We start from the raw sequence: 19,684 nt of genomic DNA, 5'->3' as shown, positions 1-19,684 counted from the left end.
GAAATTCCTGTATACATAAAAAAGCCTTTAAGCCCCATGAGTTAGCTCTGTGCTCAGGAGTATGGCTGTTATCATACGCACACCTGCAGCACAACCATGCAGTACATGTAACAGGCAGGTGATATCTGCTTGCCCAGTGGAGGCAGAAACCTGATGGTGAGTGAACGCAGACTTGCACACAAACACTTTTTACAATTCACTTCTTCCTTCAGCAACTCCTTCATCTGAGCCCTGCAATTCTCAGGCAGGAAGCCTGGATGGTTTAGTAACCCAGCACAAGGACAAATTCTGTTCAGCAGGTCTGGTCTTACAAGGTAACACCTGGAAACACCCACTGGTCCCTGACTCCCAGCCATATTTACTCACTGTATCTGTTAGGTATTAGATATCTCCGTAAATTGGATAGCATTCCAGAGAACGTGATCTCTAGCTAATGAGGGATGCACACAAGACACATGGAAACCAGCTTATCTGTCTGTAGTTGCTGCTGTGTCCTTCCCCAAGTATCTCCTTTAAGACTACTGGAATACTAGGTGGACTGCAGGACTCACAGCCAGCCAAGTTCGAGAGTAAGATATAGCAAGTACAGCTGTACAGGAATTACTCTGATGCTACAGCTGCCCTTCAGCAGATGCACTCACGGCATGGACAACCAGTGCCTGCAGGTTATCTGTGTCCTCACAAGGTTCCCTGCTGCAACAACTGTGTCACCATGTCCCTCCTGTCTTTGGTACAAGATGTCATATATTGCCTGGCATCCTCAAGCCACTGAAATATAATAAATAAGGGGAACTATCTTCAGACACTCAGATCAAGCCCAATGCCCCCTCCCAAAAATCCTGCTCAACTTCCCTGCTCCAGTTTCTGCGACTTTCCAGCTCCTGCTGCTGGTCCACATAAGGCTGATGCTCCAGCCATGGGCAGAATGACCCGAGTTCACCCCACTCCCTCTCTCCCTCCCCTCTCTCGCTGTACTTGTCTTATCTTAAGCTGACAATTCTTTGGGTAAATCGGCTTAACGAGTTGGAAGGGCAGTTCCAGCGAGAGCAACCCCAGGATTAACAACCCCTCAATACCTCAGCATTGCCAGATCCCTTCCGCACAAGCTCCAGCCTGCATCATGCTTTGCAGAAGGGAAGCTGTGGCCAGTTGCCCTCCGTAACACCATTTCTGACCACGCTGAGCAGAGAGGAGAAAAGTATTTCCCCTTGCAAGGGCCACTAACCTTGGGAACGGCCTCGGTCAGAGCATAGCTGGCTTTGTCACTGAGCCACACTTTTTCCTTGGGTGAGAGGCCTGTGCCAACAGCCTGCAGCTCTGACAGGATCGATCCATAGGGCATCACCTGGATTTTAAACTCAGGCTCCAGGCTGGAGTCAAGCTGTAAGTGCTCCCTGACAACTGGATCCATCATCCGGTCACCATCAATGAAGAGCCTGAGAAACAAAACAGAGCAGATGTGTGAGACCACATCTAACAGTGGTTTGAGTAAAGGATGGAAGGAGAAACCATTCTGGTGACATTACAGGGAGAAATGAGCTTGTTAATTATGCGTTATACTTTGTCCTATATTGTTTTAACCACTGGCCTTCATACAGCTTAAATCCTGCTCTGAAATTAAGATGTACCACCCTGCTGAGAGGAAAGGAGCGGATAACATTCTTGTTTGTATGACACAGTCAAAATGGCTGCATCCCATCACTGCACTTCAAGCAGGAGAGAGTAACAGAAAGATGTGCCAGGGGAGGTTTAGGTTGGACATTAGGAAAAGGTTCTTCACCCAGTGGGTGGTGGAGCCCTGGAACAGGCTCCCCAGGGAGGTGTAACGGCCCCAAGCCTGACAGGGTTCAAGAAGAGACTGGACAACGCCCTCAGACACATGGTGTGAACTGTGGGGTTGTCCTGTGCAGGGACAGGAGTTGGACTCGATGATCCTTGTGGGTCTCTTCCAACTCAGAACATTCTATGATTCAATGAAATAATGGCCATTCTCTAATTTTTAAGGGAAACATCTGAAAATGGAAAAGCTACTGTTGTTGTAAGTACCATATTGTTCTTTCACTGAATTGGAAAGTTCAGCTCAGCCTTCACATACAGCCTGTACTCACTCAGCCAGGTTCTACCTCACGCATCTGTTAGAAAGTTGGAGATGGGTGTAAAAGCTTTGTGTTTGCCGAGGCTCATTACACGGGGCAGTCAAAGGAAACAAGCCTTCTGTCATAAGCCAGCCCTGAAACTTTTCTACACAGTCCTTGCATTTTTGAAGTGACTCATCAACGGCATTAGAGAAAAGTTTTCCAGTGTCCAGGCCAGCATTGGCTCTTACCCATATTTCACTCGGGGTCCAAGGGCCCTCCACGTTATCTTGGGGTGACAGACAGAGGGGTCAGCCATCGCGCCCAAGGTCATGAAGCAAGTCAGCCAAGGTGCTGCGGAGCACAGCAGAGCTCTTGGCTGCCTCTCTAGCTCTGACCACGGGAGGAGGGTAATTAATGTTGAAGACAAAAGTGCTCAGAAGGGACATTAAAGCACTCAAGTGTAGACATTTTGAAAAGACAAATACTTTGCTAGAACAGCTCTCCCACAGAAAAATGCGTCTTGGGGGACAGAAGAGGGGAAAACAAGCACCTGATTGTGTTCATTCCTATGACGGCGTATGCAAAAAACACAGGATTGTACTCAACATCAGAGCCTCGGAGGTTGAAAAGCCCTGGAAAATAAGAACGCCAAGAATCACAGTCCAAGTTCATCTTCTGTAACAGAGAAAGCCAAAAATAATCTCAGCAAAACACAGTCAAGCAATGAATCATGGCGAGTACAGGCCACAGGTCCAGCTCCCACCCAGCTGTCCCACGTCCTGCTGCTTTTCCGGCGACCCTAAGTTTTTGCCAGGAGATGGCACCAGAACTGCAGTTTAAACACTCCATCGGGCAAGGGGTTTAACTTCTAAAGGAGGGCTGGCTGGGAAGAAAGCAGGAACAGGGAAGAAAGCAGGTACAGGGAAGAAAGACAAGGACACATATACAAAAAACACAGTGTTTGCCCTTTCTGGTCTGTGCAATGCAAAAAAAAGCTCACTTCTCAACAGCCAGAAGACTTCAAAGTTACACGTTATCACTTCATTCCAATCCTTCTTTTGATACTTGAGGGAAGGAGACACAATTGGCAAGACTAAAATACTCCAAAAAGGTCTCTCATTTGGGTGCCTCCAACATCTCAGATTCAGACTGCATAGTCTTGGGTTTATTTCACAAAGATTTTATCCCGAATAACTCCAGGCAAAGTCAAGAGGGGAAGTAGATGTTCAGCATCTCCAAACTCCTGATTTTAAGGTCAAATAAAAACCCCAGGGTACCCAATTAGCTGAAATGAGTTACTCAAGGCAATAAGGCCAGCCAGCAGGAGAGCTGGGGAAAAAAAATGTCCTACATCACAACCCAGCACTGTATTCATAGAACTGTGCGAATTCTGCCACGAAAGTAAAAATAGAGTTTGAGTCTCCCCAGGGAAGGAGCAGGTCACTTGAAAGCAGGAAAGAACCACAAAGAACTCTTTACTGCACGGGTAGAACTTCCTCGCTCAGCTGACTCCCAATGCAGTAAGGAGGCAACAGCCTCCTCTGTGGCTCTCTTTCTGGCCCCAGAAACTTCTCTGGAGTTTAATAGAGTGAATCGAATTAGATAAAATTAAACTTCTCCCCCTTCCCCCTTTAGGAACCAGGCACCCAGCAATAAGCTTCTCTCATGACCTCCTCTGGTCCATCTTAAAATCCTTGATTCATAACCAAGCTTGGCTTAGCTGGAGACGTTTAATCTGAAACCACCTCGGGGCACCAATTTATCATTAATTTAATTGGAGATGCACCTGAAAAGGTGAGCCACACAATCTCTGCTCACGCAGGCCTCCCCAGGGAGGAGTCAAATCACCACTCTCAGAAGTTTTTCTTTCATGAAACGAGCTCTTTGCTCGGTGTCCTAGATCCAGGAGAGCCCACAGACCTCAGCAAGCTGGCCTCTCCCAGCGCCAGAGATGCTGCGCTGGCGGTGCTGGAGCTGGGAACACGCTGCCTGCATTTCTACCTCTTCAGAGCAGACGCAGGTACAAGCGGCACTCACACTCTGCCAGTGCTGTGTTTCCACTGCAGCAGTCTGCACACTGGTGATTTCCACAAAGGATACACAGCACTAGTAACAACAGTCCTGGGGGAACCACTGCTGTTTCTGGCCGTTCTCCCTTCCTACGCACTGGGCTGGGAGCCAGGATGTGGTGACCTCGTCATCCTGGGGCCCCAAATATGGAGGGACCCTCTAGTGGGACCCTCGGTTGAAATGATCTGGAAATACAAGTCGAGACGTGATTTACATGTTTTAATCAAAACATTTGCCAAACGCTGGTGAGGTAGAGACTGACTTGAAATGTCATGACAATTAGGAAGATTACTGTGAATGCCATGTACCCCACCCTTGCCTAATGTATACAAAGCCACATGTTGCATTGCTTTGTTTATAGCCCAGCCTCCACAGCAGAAAATAGTCTCCATCTTCCCATAGGGTGAGGCAACATTGGGATATTTTATAGCCAGAAAATCTCACAGGTCTTTTTTTTCTTCCCTTCAAACTGCCTCAGGCTTTACATATAACCTTTCTTTCCCTTTGCCTGGGCTGTTTTTCAAAAGTGGTGATTTGCTGTGTTTCCTGGGCCAAAAATGTGCTCAGGAGCTGTACTCATGTAAAAAAGCACTACATAGAAATACAGGCTCGCTGTTTGTGACCTGTTACCACCACTGCATTTCATACAACTTTACTGACCTCTAACAAACACATTGGCTGTTACAAGTGCCTCCCACTCCGGCAGGGTTCTTCCTTTCCAAGGCAGGAAGGACATTTATTTTGTAGGAAGAACCGAGAAGGGAGATGCAAAGACTTACATGCTACTTCATCCAAGGCTGTTACCACAAACCACAGGACTTTCCTCTCAGCCATTTTTGAACGGAGGGCTACAATTTTGTCTCTCCAGCTGACCCCTGCAAAACACAATATGAAAAGCTACAGTCGCCAACTTTACTGTGTTTGGCTTGTGCTCCTCACTCCTTTCTAATAACTGATATGAACTGTCTCAGACAAGCTGCCCTCCAGACATCCTTGGATCTGTTTTGAAGTTATCTAGCCTCTAGTAAATGGTTATTTGAAGTTCTGAGGACAAACAGGCCATTAGCTGAGGTCCAATCACCTTCTTGACCCATTCACAGTGGATCATATTGCACTGCAGTAGTGTTTTTCTCACCACTTTGTAAGAGGAAAGCAAAGGGGGATACAGCAGTAGAAACAGTCCCTGTCTATTGGGAGTTGAGCTTCTCACCTGTGTAACTCAGGTCGAGTGTGATGAGAGGCTTGCAGGGGCGCTGAGGACAGTCTGTCCAGATTGTATCAATCAGGTTTTCTTTGACAGGCACAAGGTCATGGCCAGCACTTCTCAAGGCTTTGGACATCCTCTTCCACTGGTCTGCCAAAGGAAAAAAGAGTCAAGAGTGATGGCTTTAAAGAACATGCACTGTTTGAACAATGGCCCTGTTCACAGGCGGTAATCTCAAGAATCTGAGTCTCTTCCTTTCCTTCCAGCCTCTTCTTCTTCCCATTCCTTTAAAAAACAAAGCAAAAGCTACTGCAATAACAGTTCTACAAAGGCAGCCACTACAGTCAGGAACAGGTACAGAACCTCACAGCCCTGAAGCCTCATGCTTGACCTAAAGAAGAACTGCAACAGCTGGGAACAGAAGTCACTGGAGGAAGACACCCCAGTGCAGAACCATGCTAGATCTAAGCTAGACGAGAGATGAGATGGGCTTCCATACAGCCACAAGACTGATCAGTAGCCCATCTGAATCAAGGAAATGTCTCCCCTTGTCTCCCGTGACTTTGGGATTGGACTCCTTGTTCTGAAGCATAAGTAGATGGACACTCATTCATCCAACATAAATGGTAACTCTCCAGGAATGTGCTTCCTACAGGAGAGCTGCAGAGATGCCAAGACCACCAAACTGCAGTAGCAGCATGAGTTTTGCCCTGGTGTTCTGGCCAAGGCATTCAGCAACTTTGTACTCAAGTGCCCATGAGAAGCCACAGCACAGACAAAAGGAGGTGGATCGGGACTCTGCTTTCCAGGTAAGGTCACTGCAAGCCCAGAGAGCAGCTCTCATCCCTTGTGTTTTGGAGTCAATGCACTACTGTGAAGCTCCCACAATATACGCCTAAAACCAAAATCCAACTTGTCTCTGCATAACAGTTTAACTCATCACCCTATCTGGGCTGAAACATGGTTAGCTACATATCACCACACAACAGCTTATCCAGAGAAGCAAGGAAGCAAAATCTAGTTGCCCAATTCAGAGTTATAAAATACAGTAAAACCAACCAGCTGGAATAATGAAAGGGTCCACTCCCACCTTCGAGCCTTCTGGGAGAACACTCACTAGCCAATCCTCTTGAGTTGGTGTATCTTTCAGACCTAAATGGATTAAAAAAAAAAAAAAAAATTCAAAGAAGTCATACTGAAGCATTCCCACACTGCCCAAAAAGTCCAAGCTAACGCAGATACATCTACTAATGGATGTCTAAACTCATGGGCACAGGACACTAAAGCAGGAGCAGCAGTGTACCCAAGATGGCCCTAAGTCCCTGCATGATGGGGTGTCCCTACAGCCCAACCCGTAACATTTGCAAAGTGACCGAATAGCCTGTGACTGTTCCCTGTTTTTCAGTGCAGCAGTATCCCAGCCTCCTGCATACCCATTTTCATGAGTGTCCAGTTGTTATCCATTTGATGTGCAGCCTGCAGGAAGTAGCGTCCATCTGTCCACATGGCTGCATGCTGCTCAGTCACTATGGCAGTACCTAGGCAGGCAGGCAGAAAGATGTGGTGATTTAGAGGAGGGCGACCACCATGCAGAGACACAGACAGCAGGGGGAGTGTTTGAAATGCACCCCAATTCCACAAAATGCTGCTCTGCTCGCTCTTCGAAGGTTAGTCCAGTTTCAGTGGAGATACTCACTGTTTCCCCTGCACTATGACCTTTCAAATCCTATCAGAGACAGCATGCACAAGGACGCAGCTTAATGGATTGCCTCAGATGAATTCAACTTAAGCATATCTCAGCCAGTCAGTGGAACAGGGCAAATGGGGCTTTCCAAACCTTCTATAACAGAGCTTGTGGTCTCCACTTGGCTGTTGTCACAGTAACACATACTGTACATCCCTGGACTCCATCCCATCTTCTTACAGGGAGGGAGCCTGGGCTCTGGCCGTGCACAAGAAACAGCAGTTACTAGGCTAGCAGACGTGGGTAGCACTCCCACCTGTCAGCTGCGCTCCTTTTCCAAATGTTACAGCTCTAGCAGAGATGGCTGAACAGGAAATATGAACATAAACGTCTGCTGGTTCCAGTGTCTGTCCCATTCCACTGAATGCAGATGGAGGGATGCAAGAAGACAGTTGAGAGGCAGTGACATCTCAGCAAGGCACTCTACCTGCCCTGCCCTTGGTGATTAGACAAAAAAACAACACCATGGCACAAGCAGAAACTGAATTCAAGTCTTTCGAGTTTCTGCATCTTGACCATACTCTCTGTCACCAGGCACTGAAGCCCAGATTAGCAGTGCAGAGTTTCCAAATATTAATTCATTGTCTTCTACCAAAATCCCCCCAACACAAACCCCATTTTAAGCTGCTTCAGTCTAAAAAGAGGAAGCAAGAAACACAAGGTGGGCCCCTGTGTGAAACCTCACTGATTCGCTAAGCGCTAGGCTGGGAACACAGACGTTCCAAGTACATAACAAGGGCCCAAAATAGAGAGGAAGGTTATGAAGAGGCCATGCAGAAGGCATGAAATTATTACAGGATTCACATTACCCATTAACAGCAGCCTGCAGCCCTGGATTTATCACCTTCCACATGAGGACCCAGAGTAGTTCATAGGAAATGACAAATGGACTCTCCAAACACATAGGTAGCATTATTTATTAAAACAATCTACAATTAGGTGGGGGGAAAGACCTCAATAGACTAAAGTCACTTTCCAACAATCACACAGCGGAGTAAGTTGCAGAGCTTAGGGTACAACTAGGGTAAAAACTAGGTCTCATGAAACACAGACCTACCATACAGCCAAGACAACATCCTGTCTCGGCAAGATAAGCAAACTTTTCCACAGCATTCAGTTTCCAAATGCAGTGTTTCTGGCCCTGACTCTGTTTAAACAGAAAGGCTAGCTGAAGTCCATCTACTATTCATCCTGCCCAAATGGGCAATGTAAAAATCTGTTCGTACTGGCTTCACATCAAAAGAAATGGCTGTAGGTTACAAGTACCACATTAAAGAGTTAACAGGATTTTACTTTACGAGAGGTTCATTCAGGGGTCAAACGTTTTCTGAAAACTTGTTATTGCGCTGATATTACATAATTCCAGTGGGCAGCCAAGACATAATTCTGCAGATGCTGAAATGGGACAAAAACTGTCCAAACAAGCTGGATTGGTTTCCTATTCCATCCTGCCTCTATGCTATGAATGAGGCTACTTCTTTTTAGGGGAATTACATACATTAGTAAAAAACCAAGTTCTGGAAAGGTACCTGCAGAGCCATCAAATCCAGAGATGAATGCCCGTCTGCAATCACAGGGTGCAATGTACTCACTCTGGAAAACAAAAAAGGCAGCAATTATTTATAGCAGCAGGAGGGGGAAAAAAATCAGCTGATGACAAATACTTTCATAAGCTTTTTCTCCTAAAGGACACCACAGAGAGAATGAAATGAGTTAAAAAATCCTGGGCTCTACTCCACTGGAACATTTAATCATCTGTGATTATATTGTATTTATGTTCAACTGGGTTTGCTGTTTTGCCTTTTTTTTTTTTTTTAAGCTCCAGCACTTTTCTCCCACAAACGTCTGTAAATACTGAAGGGCTTCAGAGTTTGCAGATGTTTATTTCACACTCAGTCCCCCCTTTGGGCAACAAACAAATGCTGCCTTTGAAGCTGCAATGTGAAAGGAAGGGAAACCAGAACTATCCCTTGATCTTGGAGACCAGAGTAATCAGCGCATAAAATCTGTAAAATTCACTGTCTCCAGTGAAGTCCCCTCACTGGCATTTTTAAGAACTCTTTTAAGACTTTCTTTTCCACAACAATGAATTGAAAGAAAATCATCAAGGTGGTAAAACTGTAAAAACTTTAACCCTTAGGACCTTTCATAATTAGATGCTGATCCTCTCACTTCTTCCTTGCCTACTCAAAACCCAACTACACCGAAACCACCAGACTATCGTTTGGTGGGTGAGAAAGACTCAAGGACTACTAGTCCATCCTTACCCCAAACCCATCACAACCTGTGTTTGTGGACACCTCTGTTGGCAGCATTACAGCAGAGCCTGAGAATACACGGATACCTGACATCACAGGAGCTGCCAAAATTAAAAGAACAACTGCACCTTGAAATGGCCCACATGCCATTTCCATGGAATCCCATTCTAGTAAGTTCTGAGGTCAGAACTGCTGAGCAGGCCTGTTAACTAACTAGCACAACTCAGCAAATCAGATTAATCCAGGCTGACAGCATCAATGTTTGAGCTGCAAAACCCCTGGATTTGCACCTTACAAACATTGTGAAACCAAAGTCTGCTCCTCTGCCCATAAAGTTTCCCTGCTCCCAGCTGTGCTGTGGCAAAAGAAACACTTTGGGGACTGAGCTGATAAATCACAGCCTGATCCTCAGGTGGCTTTAGTTCCTACTGTGACAGATACTACATTTCTCTGTCTCTGGCCAGGGCTATTTTTAAATCACCTGACTGTTAGAAAACACTACCTTCAAATCTTACTCTTCACTCTTCTAAAGAAGGCAGAGGGTTCAAAGCACAAGAGTGAGTGAGAAGCACAAAGTGCAGCACCTGGGACCAACTCTGTATTTCTGCTCCAAATCACCCCACGGTCAAAACCCCTCCAGAACAGCTATGTCTCTTCCCTCCTGGGAGATGTCCTAGGCAGCAGCTACCAACCACTCACCACTAATGTTTCGGAACTGAGCTTTAGGACAGCAAAACCCACGGCCCAAAAGAGGATCTGGCTGAGTAGATTTTGCTCCTGATTGCCATGGAAGATCCCTGGGATATGCTTCCAAGAAATCCTCCGTTTTATCCAACCACTAATGAAAGTTGGCAGAAATGGGACAGGTATGGAGGACACAGGTGCCCTCATCTCTAAGCCAGCCTAGTTCCCTGTCTCTTTTCCTGACTAGCCCCATAGACCCTCCGGGACTGTGACATATACCCAGCAGCTGTGGGGAGGAGAGGGGTCAGGACACCCACCTCAGGAAGAGATGACTGTCCTCTGCACACCTCCAGCTGACAGGGTGGATCCGCCCCAGCCCAACACAGCACCCCCATCACCACTAACGCCTGTTACAATAACGATGGAGGCATCAGCAGATAAAGAGGACAAAATCATTCTGGGAACAGAATCAAGTGCTCATTTCCCCATTTTCTATGTTCCTCAGCTCAAAGATGGGACACCATCTCCCAGGGTCTGGCACCTAACGGGGATGCTGGAAATTTCCCATTGTGAATCATATCACTAAGTATATCTCAAATCAGACCAGTGATTTCTCTTCCCTTTCTCTTGACCAGTGCAGCAGAGACTAGAGGCTGGTCTACTTGTGCAAACAATCTCATGTTCATAGCAAGGGTTAAGATGGAGCTAGCTGCATTAACAGCACAGAAGAGTGAAATGAATTAAAACTATTTTTAAAAATCTAAAAGGAAAAAAAATAATTCTGTTAGTTTTAGATCTGGTAAAAGCTGACCTAAACTAACAAGACCTTGACTGCCTGGGAAATACCTTATGCTGTCCCATTCACAGACAAATCCAAGGAGTGTTTTAAGAGTTTACAGTGAGGCAGATGGGCTTTAAAAGGGAGCATGAAGGATCTGGAGGGGAAGATGGTTCACTCATCTGTCAGTCTGAATTCTTGCATACCCACCTGTTCTGTTCCACGCAGTAACCCCCACTGTGCAAAGATGAGCCCATGTTTTGCACAAGCTAAAATTACAAGGGGAACACCTGCGTACGCCACACAAAGTACAGGCCACAGCACAAGGTATTTCCCTGGGGCTTGCCTTGCAGCTCCGATGGCCTTCAACCTGGCCCTCCTCAGGCCTTTCACATCTGCTTTCCACCATACCTGTCAGTCCTTGACAAGCAGACAAAACGGGGGGCTGCATCACAGAAACCCTCAGCTAAGCCAGGAAGAACCTCAAAAAAATCAGTGGTGCTTATTACCAGAGCCTGCATGGTTGGGTCATTAACATGTTAAAGCTTATTCTATCCTAATGTCAACTAAGATCAGCAATGAAAAGTGCAACTCACTCCCCTTAGAGCTATGACACCAATGCTATTAAAAAACAAACACCACTGTGCACTTGGAGGGAGGTCGGTATTCCCTGCCAAAAACCTAACTGCATTGGTAAGATCTGGAACAGGTCAGTGCAACCTGTGCACAAGCCGTCTCTTGCTTTATTACTCCGCTGATTCCTCGGCTCAGAACAAGCGCGTGTCAGAGGAGCCAGACCTGAGCAGAAGACAGCACCTCTGCCAACCCAAACACGGGGCCCTGAGCTGGGCAGGTGCTTCCTTGATGTGGAAGAGCAGCCAGATCTGACCAAATTTGTTTTCACTAAGTCAAGGCCTGAGGGTGGAAACCAGCCCCTGTTAAGCTGTGACTGGCTCCAAACCCAAGCTCTAATCCAAACATCATTCCCTCCCATTAAGAAGAAAGCTCCTCCAATCTCTGAATATTCATTCCCATATGGGCAAACTCCAGATTTAATGCAAACTGGGTGACTCAACATTAAAATGGATCCTGCATTTACCACTGCAACAAACCAAAATTCAGACAGGCATTTTTAACCGAACCAGAAAGACTTCTGTGCTTCACTCCCAAAAGCACAGTGTTTCACCCCTTCGTGATCCTTTGACACCTACAGCCATAAGATCCACCCAGCACTCATGAAAGGAGGCAGGGTGCTTTGTATGGACTTCAGCTCTCTTTTGGCTGGGACTGCCCTCCTTTCTCATCAGCCTTTGGACCACCCAGGTCCCCAAGGAAACAATCTGTTTCTTCTGACTCCTTATCACCAGCATCAAAAGTTTCAAAAAATCAAAGGAGCCAACATTCAGGGCTGGCTGGAAGAGCCACAAATCCAAGGTATTAGCAGCTTTGGTTAAACCAGAGTCAGAGCCAGCTGTGTTGGAGAAGCTCTGCAAGTCTTTCAGCTCCTTGCACAACTAAACATGGAAAGCAAAGAATCCAACTGGTGGCAAGCCTCCTGGCAGTATTATAACCTAAGCCTTCTAGCTTTGGCAGGAAAACCAATATTAAAAGCATCACAGAGCTCAGACATTCCCAGTGTTACAAAGAGAAATTAGTCAGCAAGTTGCAGCATCGGGGTATATCAGTACCAGTCTAATCCAGGGGTTTCTTTGCAACCTAGAAGGGAATAAAGTTTCCCCCAATCTAAACCCTGTGTCAACACCACAGGAAGGAAAGCCCTCTTTGTTGAGAAGTTCTCTGATGTGGATCCCAGGGCAACCTCAGGAACAGCTGGGAGAGGCAAGGACAGCAATAAGCAGCTTGGGCTGTGGGGAGGAAACGGCTCAAGCCACCAAAAGCTTGGGTATCATTAAACCGCAGTCTTCTGAGTCACAGAGCGAGCTGCCTAAGAGCAAAATCTCACTGCAGGGCTGTAAAGTTCTTATTTGCATAAGGGAAACAAATCCCTGCTTGGAACATGGGGAAGCTGCAAATCCCAGCTCATCACAATCTACCTGGAATCAGTAAGCCTGTTCTGGGATCAACAGGCTTCCGCGAAGGCCTAAAATTGTACCAATTCCCAAACATCACAGACAAAATCCTGGTCAGGAGGCACCAGAATCAGCGGCCTGTAGTAATCGTTTCCATTCAGATAGATTCACTCCGCAGAGAAACCTGACCAACTCGCCTGGCAGGAAATAGCAACATGGGGTTCTCTGCTTAACTGCACTCTGTCAAGGAAAAGAAAGCAACAGAAAAACCCAGAAGTCCTGAGGGTCACATTCTTCAACTCACATGACAGCATTTAACATCTAGTGAAATGAAACCAAAGTTATATATGGACAGAGGCAGCCTGAGGCAGGAATGCAGCAGACAATAGCAGCTGCAGAAAATGCCTTCCCTCTACCTGCCCAAGTTTGGATCTCCCTAAGAGGAAACATGATGCTGCACATATGGTCCCAGGGCACAGGCAAGTCTGGACCCAGCTCACTCCAGTGCCAAGTCAAGGGCAAAGGTTCCGACTCAGTTGCATTTTGCTCTCGTGCACCCTGGGGCAAAAGGGAGCTCTGGGTGTGAGCCAGGAAAGCTTCAGGTCTTTTGTTTCCTGAAAATGGCTGCAGAGGGAAAAACCCTTGGCAGCTCTTGGGTCTCCTAACAGAGCAAACAGAAGACTGAAACTACCATATGAGCAGGCAAGGGAGGTAAAAGGCAGTTCAGTGATCTAAAATTAAAGTCACGGACTACAAAAATCTTAATGGTGGAAGCAGCATACAACACAGTTACCACCACAGTTACCACCCTGGGCCCAGATTCCCCTGCTGTCTTTAGTGCACAGAACAAGCTGATGCAGAGCAGCACTGAAAGAGAAGTGTCATCGTGGCCTGTTCCCTTCCTTCCTCGCCAAAGGCCCCTCTGCATGCGATCTGAAGGGCTTTAGCATAAGGCAGCAAATTCCAGCAAGAACAGGATCTAGCAAAGGGAAAGCTCTGCAACTAATTCTTCACCACCTCGCTTAAGAGTATGTGTTGATCAGGAGGTGCTAATAGGGAAACTAAAGTCCAGATAATGCCTTTTCCTCCCCCAGTAAATCCATTCCTCCCAACAGCCAGGATGGGGATGGGGACAGCAAGTGGGCAAGCTCCCTTTTTTGTAGCATGAGCTCCCTGGAGACAATCTGATGAGAAGCTGCTGGTGGAACATCCACACTGTTTTGTTACAAGAACATAAATCCTTCAGTCTCCTGAACAGACTCCAGTAACTTTTTCCAACATGATGTTTTTCAGGTTAACCAGGCTTTTATGCTAGAACTATTAGAGGGAGTGAATGAAGGATGATTTTAGTTATCCCTGGCTTTTATTTTTTGCAGGGAAGGAAAGCACAATCATTCCCATAATCCATCCATACCTGGTGGGCATCTCCAGAGGGTACTATGTAGGCTTGGACAGGCTCCTGGACATACTTAGGACTTTTCATCACCTGCCGCAGTTGCTTCAGCAGCTCTGTTGTAATTTTTGGACTCATCTTCCCACCTGCAACTAAAATAAAGAACAAAACTTCAGAGCTTCTCCAGCCATCCCAGACCACTTACATGCGCAGGCTGGAGACTGTCACCACTGGAAACTCCCTTTGAGGACAACTCTGCCAACATCGTCCCTGTCAGAGCAGAATTTCTCCTGTCTTGTCACTCATGTTCCTTGAGAATGAGGGATCAGGTTGAGGCCAGAGAGTCAAAGCTGGTCTATCCTGTAAAGGACCTTCCCACCAGGTGAAGGACTGGCATACCCACTGGTGATACACACAAGCTTAACACACTCGCCAACCCTTCTTGCATGTGGACAGCACCAGGAACCAGAGCACCTCAGACATGCCCTATGACTGCCAGGAAAGGTCTTTGCATGTGATGTTGATGGTCTAAAGTACCCACAGATCAGAAGTAGTCCCACCAGTCATGTGCACAGAGAGAAACCTTCAGTCTTCTCCCTCTGGGGGCACAGATACTGTGGCTTATATGCCACAGGAGCACAGGCTGCTGGGAGAGCAAGCCGTGCATGTTAGGAACTCAGAAACGGACCAGTAAAGAATGCAATTTTTAGAAGTTTCACCATAGCCCAGGGTTTCACAGTGGATTGGTGAGATTAACTCAGACAAAAGAAATCTCCTCCCAAGGACATACAGAGGGATGTGTTCACTGGCCATATTTACCCTTGGGATGCGTGTTAGTTCCTCCAGCAAGAACACAACTATAACAGCAAGAACAGCTCGTTGAGCTCTCACAAGTGACTGCCAGGGGACAACCAGGGAGGCTGAGAGGAACCTCCTCTGAAGACCTTTGGCAAGTGCTCTGCAGATCTCAGCTGGTGTCAGGCAGGAAGGGGTGGGTGATAGGCTAGATGGAAGACAGCAGATCAGAGGGAAAAACAAAGGCACAGGCCCTTGCTGTGGTTTTGCACTGGATGTATCTTTGGCATTGCAGTGAACGCGAGCCTCCCAATTTACTACCCAGAAACCATCAACAACCAGGACCTGCTGTGAGCACCATGCACAGTGACACGTCAGGCCATGCTGCTGTGCTGGTGCGAGTGAAGGCTGCAGTGGAAGGCACCAGCTGACTGTGGAGGATATTCAAGCTGAGCGGGAGGCCTGGCCTAAAAGTCTATGAAAATCAAGTAACCCGAACCTCTTCAGAGGTTCTCTTCACCTCTTCTTCACTCACATCTCCAAAGGGTGCCCAAAGTGGGATAATCCCCTTCCCGGTTCCCTTGCCCATCCCTTTCACATTTTTAAGAACGTGCTGAGATCTTACAGCTTTAACACTCACTTTCCAGGGCAAGGTGGGTAGGGGCTCTGCGCTGCTTGAATGCCACGCTGTGCAGTATTTTATTCTGACCAGTTCATTTCACAGCTCATTTCACAGCCATGTCCACAAACAGATCATAGATGAGAGAAGCAAATAGCATGCAAGTCTCAACCACTTTTTGCTTATCCAGGTACTTATTCTATTTACACCTCAGTAACTACCAGGAGCCCCAAGAGACATCACGGTCTTATGCCAAAACACAGTAGGGCGCAGTCCCAGCCCTGTGATGGTTGCCATCTAAACGGGAAGGCAGAAAAGCTGCCTCCATTTCACATGCAATAGGAAGACACGATTTGACCAAGGTCACACAGCAGCACCGTGACCAAGTCAGGAACTGAACCAAGATCTGATGCATTCAGGTGTAAAAATCTCAACCCAAGAACCACCATTCACACGTCTCATCGCAGGAAGTTTAGAGCACATCAGACTTGTGTGTGACTGTCTGCTCACAGGTACTCTGTGTTTTAAAACCCAGACCAGAAGAAGTAGATCAAGTTCAAAAGGCACCATATACTAAACCTTCAAATTGGTATCTGGACTCCAGTGCCTTCACTGGGATTAGATTACACCTCAGATTTATTTCCAGGACAAATTTCATAGTTTTATACAGTGTTTACAAGCTACACCAAACTTTACTATACTGTGATTGTTTCTGCCTGTCCTCTGTAATGACCTGCTATAACATTCTATAACACTGCTGCTGATTTATGTTCAGACAGAGAAAAACACAAAGGAGAGGGAGCAACAACATAGCGACTAGCCAGCAGAAAGGAATCTCTTTCTACAAACTCATAAGGGCACAGTTTCCTTTCTTGACCTGTGCTTTGTCTCCAGGAGCCTGAAAATCTCATTTAAATAGGCAAGAAATGACAAGGCTTTGCCTTTTAATAAAGCTCCTTGCTGACAAGCCATGGTCCTCTTAGCAAGCAAGAGGTCCTCTCAAGGACAAAATAAATATAATTTTAAAAGTACTCTCAGTGTTGAAAGATTTGCTTACAATATTAAAAGCACAACTAAGCTAGATTAGGAACAAAACCCATATTAAGGACAACATCCATTTTAGATGACCCCTACAGTATAAGAAATCACTTTGAAAAATTGTCCACAAACTTTCCAATAAAATTGTCTTCAATTTCCAGAGAAAGAGAACCTATCTTTTCCCAGATCTTTGGTAATCACTTACTCTGGTCTCCCTATACTTCGTAACAGGTGACCTTTCCTACTGGGTCATAGTTATAAGACTGTACAAAGTTAAAACAGCTTTTCAACCATTATTTAATCACTCCAGTCATTAAAACCAAACACAGCTGACATTAAGGTAGTGGATTTAGCAGTACAAGAAACAGCTCCATTTTCTGCCCTAACTTTTTCAAAGGTATCAGACTGACATGTTACCTGCCTCTGCAGTTCCCCACGTCTGGACGCCTCTTGCCTCTGCTCACACAAAATACCATTCAGCTCTTTGCTTGGCCTTCATAAGCTCTGCCTGAGAAAGCAAAGGGCGAAACTGAAACAGCTAACAAACTTTGCCCCCCATAAAATATTCTCATGTTCAGCAAAGAGCTGAAAATGCATTAACACTATGTTCCACTGGCAAGATTAAAGATGCACTAAGCGTGAACCATGGTGGAGCAGGGAATGTCAAGGGCCAGGCATTTGCTTGTCAAGACTTACAGTTATATCTTGCAAGCGTGTGCTGTTTTATGCCAGTTTGTTTTCACAATCATTCTGTGAGAGGCCACTCCCCATTTTACAGATGGGGAAACTAAGGCAGAGCAGAAGTAACACTGCAGCATGACGGCAGTGAGAGCTGGATCCCAAAATCTGTCATTGTCTAGACATGCATTATCTACACCTCATTCACACCACAGCAGTGAGTTCCCCGAGAAGTCAGGCCAGACTCGGCCTGGACGGCATCTCCATCAGACACACGGGGCAAAGAGAGACCCACAAAAATGCTGCTGGAGGAACTAGACGTCTCCACCTGCCCCCACACGCACACAGAGCAATGGACTGACACAACCCCAGGCGCCAGCGATGGCGAGGGTTGGGGACCCCGGGCCCTTGTGTCAGGGTGTGCGTCAGTGCCACCGCGGGGCAGGGGGGAGGCCAGGAGGTCAGGCTGCAGCTGCGGCTGCCTGCGGCTGCTGTGTTAGGCCACACCAGGCGTTACTGTCCTGTTTGCTTCAGATACACTCGTCCTTCTGATAACTTCCCCTTCGTTTTCTCTTTTAAAAGCAAACACGTTCAAAACAAGCACGTAAGCCTGCGCTGTCGGGAACCAGCGACACCACCTCAAACCCGGGCCTCCCTGGCTGCACCCCCAGCAGTGCCCTAAGGCGCGAACCTCACCGCTGCCTCCAGCAGCCGCCTGCACCCCAAACTCACCGAGCCCCCGGCGCGGCCACCCCTGAGCCTAAAGCCTCCCCCAAGGGGCTGACAGGGCCGCTTGGGCCTGGACACCCCGACCGGGCCCGGATCCCGGGGAGGCCCGGGGCACAAGGCCGGCGGGGCACGCCGGGCCCAGGCCGTGCCGCAGCCCCCGCGTCCGTTCCGCGTTGTCTGCCATCCCGGCTGCAGCTCCCACCGGGCCTGCCCCCGCCCGCCCCCGCCCCGCCGCTCCTCACCTGCCGCCGGCCCGCCCGCCGTCCGGCGCCGCGACGTCAGCGCCCACGTGGGGCCGCCGCGGCCACCCGCCGCTGACGTCACGGCGGGCGTCACGGGGGAGCCGGCGGCGCGCGGCAGGGGGTTCCCGCAGCGGGCGCGGGAGTCCTGTCGGGCGGGCACCGGCCCCCGGGGACCGCGCGCCGCCCGGCGCGCCCGTTCGTCTGAGCCCGCCGGGGCAGGGCCCGTCCCCCCGCCCCGGCGGCCCCCAGCTCGGCTTTCGGGCTCCGTCTCCCGGGGCAGCTGGGCCAGCAAGCCGGTGCGAAGCCCAGGGCAGGCCGGGCGTGTTGCAACCGACGGGAAGCGTCGGCGTTTGGCGGCTGGCGGGGCTTCCCCGAGCGGAAAACAACGGAACGGAGCGAATCGCCTGGCACCAGTTCCGGGCCTTATCCCCAAAACCTCGGGCCGCGCTCGGCTCTTTGATCCGCTTCGCTGTTAAACTTCCAAAAATACCGTCTGGCGGGGGACTCGAACGCGTGTGGCTCGGCTCCCTGCTCAGCCCGTGTGGCTCAGCCGGGCCCGGGGCTGCTGGAGCTCCGGAGCCGCCCGAGGCGGGGCGAGAAGGAGTCAGCGCAGGGCCGGGGGTGCTGGGGGCTCACGGCTCCCCCAGCACTGAGCTGATGGGCTTTGGGTGCCCCACAGCTTTACCTCTGCTGCTGAGCAGAGCTCTGGGAAAATGTCAGCATCTCATTCCTTTGATTAATGCCTCAGCAGAAGAGGTACGTTCTACTTTTCCAGGTAAATTACCATCAGTTTTCTGCTTGGAAGGGAGGAAGGTCATATTTGTAACAACAGTGAGTGCAACTGTTGTAAAATTTGGCCATTTGCCATGCATGCTCCCTAATAAAAACACCTTCTGCAGCTCTTCTCTGCCCCTGGCAGTTTTTTTAGAGGTGGCCTACGAGTCAGCCCTATTGACAAAAACAGAAGGCTGTTACAGAAATGCAGAAATAAGATCACCACCAAAAGAGGCTACAACAAAAGCAAAAACAAACACTGCTTTGTAACTGCTTCCAGATTGGAGGGGTTTGCTTGCAGGAGTCAGTACCCTGGGGACCTTCCAGTCCCTGTGCTGTGACAATGCTGCAGCCACCCTTTTCCATGGGGTTCGTCACTGCATCCTCCAACCTCTCTCTCAGTCCACACCAATGCTGTAGCCCGCAGACCTTTACCCACAAACTGCCAAACATTTGCTGCTGCGTCTAGGGAGCCAACACGACCCAGGCTGTTACTAAACCACCTGGGTCTCCCTGACTATTCCTGTATTTTTAGGGGAAGCATGGAGCAAAAACAGGATGAGAGAAATG

General features: G+C 48.2%; 1 protein-coding gene across 2 annotated transcripts in view; it reads right to left on the bottom strand.

Annotated features, from left to right (window-relative positions):
• Positions 1–18,599, bottom strand: part of XPNPEP1 (X-prolyl aminopeptidase 1) — a 32,486-nt gene extending 13,887 nt beyond the window's left edge. The window contains exons 1-10 of one of the 2 annotated variants that reach the window (XM_065639120.1): positions 18,341–18,428; positions 17,109–17,199; positions 14,261–14,391; positions 8,626–8,689; positions 6,786–6,890; positions 6,412–6,504; positions 5,359–5,502; positions 4,928–5,023; positions 2,629–2,710; positions 1,226–1,436 (exon numbers count right to left, since the gene is read on the bottom strand). In XM_065639120.1, the coding sequence (XP_065495192.1) occupies positions 1,226–1,436; positions 2,629–2,710; positions 4,928–5,023; positions 5,359–5,502; positions 6,412–6,504; positions 6,786–6,890; positions 8,626–8,689; positions 14,261–14,377 (912 nt within the window). In that variant the 5' untranslated portion in view covers positions 14,378–14,391; positions 17,109–17,199; positions 18,341–18,428. Of the gene's footprint in view, positions 1–1,225; positions 1,437–2,628; positions 2,711–4,927; positions 5,024–5,358; positions 5,503–6,411; positions 6,505–6,785; positions 6,891–8,625; positions 8,690–14,260; positions 14,392–17,108; positions 17,200–18,340 lie in introns of both variants that reach the window. The other variant, XM_065639121.1, reaches the window with a different exon arrangement.
• Positions 18,600–19,684: the final 1,085 nt, after the last annotated feature.

The sequence above is a fragment of the Caloenas nicobarica genome, chromosome 7, assembly GCF_036013445.1.
Source record: "Caloenas nicobarica isolate bCalNic1 chromosome 7, bCalNic1.hap1, whole genome shotgun sequence".
In the NCBI taxonomy this organism is placed as follows: domain Eukaryota; kingdom Metazoa; phylum Chordata; class Aves; order Columbiformes; family Columbidae; genus Caloenas; species Caloenas nicobarica.
The sequence above is the reverse complement of the archived record's forward strand: the minus strand, read 5'-3'. Positions and strand labels throughout refer to the sequence as shown.